The sequence below is a fragment of the Bison bison genome, unplaced genomic scaffold (assembly GCF_000754665.1).
Source record: "Bison bison bison isolate TAMUID 2011002044 unplaced genomic scaffold, Bison_UMD1.0 scf7180017848409, whole genome shotgun sequence".
Taxonomy (NCBI): Eukaryota; Metazoa; Chordata; class Mammalia; order Artiodactyla; family Bovidae; genus Bison; species Bison bison.
Window position 1 is genome coordinate 6,229 of NW_011478982.1, and position 2,291 is coordinate 8,519.

The 2,291-nt window shown below is 62.9% G+C and overlaps 1 protein-coding gene across 1 annotated transcript in view; it reads right to left on the reverse strand.

The window, feature by feature from the left end:
• LOC104992353 (chloride channel protein ClC-Ka-like) overlaps positions 1-2,291 on the reverse strand; it is a 9,743-nt gene that overhangs the window by 5,844 nt on the left and 1,608 nt on the right. Inside the window, 5 exon segments of the mRNA XM_010845216.1 lie at positions 7-42; positions 136-213; positions 496-635; positions 1,423-1,913; positions 1,999-2,012. Coding sequence (XP_010843518.1) covers positions 7-42; positions 136-213; positions 496-635; positions 1,423-1,913; positions 1,999-2,012 — 759 coding nt within the window.

Consider the following 2,291-nt stretch of genomic DNA (forward strand, 5'->3'; position numbering starts at 1 on the left):
CGCCGCCCCGGCCACTAGCATTTCATTCCGCTTGCTCTTGTTCTGGAGGGATCCAGAGTCCCGGGCTGAGAGCCAGCCCGCGCCCACCCCTCCCTCTCATTCCTCCAGCGGAGGGGGTCTCCACGAGCCCCTTACCTCGGACTCCCCAGTGGCCTTGGCGCGCACGCGGCCCAGGTAGGCAGCGATCATCACAGACAGGTGCACGAAGGGGCCCTGCCAGGGAGGTGTGGGCACAGGGCTCGGGTCGGGCCTTGAGCCCCCACCCTGCTCCTCCCCTTCTAATCCCTCGGTCCCAGGGCCCCTGCTCATCCAGGGATGGCGTGCCCCCCACCCCTCCACCCCACCTCCCAGGTTCCAGAGTCACACTCTGGGGACCTGACCTTCCTCCACCTTCAGGTGGGCACTGGCCTCAGTGGGTGATGCAGAAAAGGCAGCGGGGGCTGGAGGGCAGCGGGGGGGAGGGGGGAGGCAGTGGTGCGCTCACGCCGGCCATACCACTTTGCCCAGGAAGATGGTGCTGCCGCTGGCCAGGGTACAGGTGAGGCCCACCGCCTTGGCCCCGAAGTTCTTGATGTCCAGATAGTCCTCCAGGACCACGCCTGACAGGATGGTCTTCAGCTCCGGAATCCCAGAACCTTGGTGGGGTGGGTGGATGGGGGCAAGGGGAGGACCACCTTTAGATTAGCCCTCATCCCTTTACCCTGCACAGAGTTCCACGTTCGGGTCTTGTCGGGTCCCCTAAGCCCTGTCAGTGAGGAGCTGTAAATGCATTCTGCGGATGAGGGCTTCCCTGGTGGCTCAGACAGTAAAGAATCCACCTGCAACCAGGAGACCTGGGTTCAATCCCTGGGTCGGGAAGATCCCCTGGAGAAGAGACAGGCTACCCGCTCCAGTATTCTTGCCTGGAAAATTCCATGGACAGAGGAGCCTGGCGGGCTACAGTCCATGGGGTCATAAACAGTCAAACGTGACTGAGTGACTAACACTTTTCACTTTCTGCGGATGAGAAAGCTGAGGGTCAGAGAGGGGATGCGAACATCCACCTTCCTCCAGCTGGGCCTGCTAGATGCTACTGCAGGATGGGGGGAACTAGGAGGGGCTCTCAGACCTCGCCCCCGGGACGCACCCCTGCACCCCCCTCTGCTGGCTGGGACCGGAGGCAGAGCTGCTAGGCCTGGCAGAGACGTGCGCCTCCATGAGCCCCTCAGAGCAGAGTCAGCAGTGACCCGAGGCAGGCTCTGTCCTTTTCACTGTGTGACTTTGGGCAAGTGCCACGACTCTTCCAAGCCTGGCTTCTCTGCTGATAAGTGAGGTTACCGCTTCCTGCTGTCCCCCAGCAGGAGCCCGGCAGGACAGGAGTCTTTGGCTAGCAGTCACTGCCGGGCAAGGCACACAGGCAGATGGAGTGGCGACTGGGCTTACCTCCCGAGAAGGGCGTGATGCTCTGAGAGAAGCCTGAGGAGAAGGAGACCAGGGCCACGGGGTACACAGTCCAGGAGAGATACCGGAGGAGGTGGCTGTCCCCGATCTCCCGGTACAGCCACTTGTGTGCTGGGGACAGCGGGGCATCAGGGAGTCGTCCACAGACTGCACAGCCCTCAGACACCTGCTTGCTGGCCGGAAAGTGCACGGCCAGAGGCCACCCACAGAGAGGTGGCCAGGGCCGTCCCGTGAGCGGCAGACCCCCAGGAGGAGGAGGAGCAGGACCCTGGATCCCTATCTCAGCGTTGCCACTCCTTAGCTGAGTGACATTTTGCAAGCTGTTCAACATCGCTGAGCCTCTGTTTTTCCCATCTGTCAAATGGGCTCTGATGGTAACTCCCTTACAGGGTGATTGTAAGAAAGCCAGACGTGGTCTAGTGCCCGGCAGGTCCTTGTAATGCCACCAGAGTAACTTCCTGTCCCTCGCTCCCCTTGCAGGGGGACCTCAGGTGGAGGGAGCCTGCAGAAGCATGGGGAGGGACTGTCCTGTGCCTGTGGTCTAGACGAGGGCCCTACCCAGGGTTACTGGGCTGAGACCAGGGCAGGGGGAGCAGGGGCAGTAGGCAGGGGTGGGCATAAAGCCCAGAGAAATGACGGTTTGGTCTCTCGTCACTGTGCAGACATGGAGTCTGAGGCCCAGGGAGGTGCCCAGGGTCACCCAGCATGCCAGGACCAGACCCAGCGCCCTCCCTGCCCCCTGCACCTGGCGGCCCCCTCCATCCCTGGCATCCCGAGAGCGTGCTCGGAGGCCTGGCTCCTGAGCGGGCGGGCGTGTCGGGGGTGGGGGGGTTACCTCGGACACGCCCGCC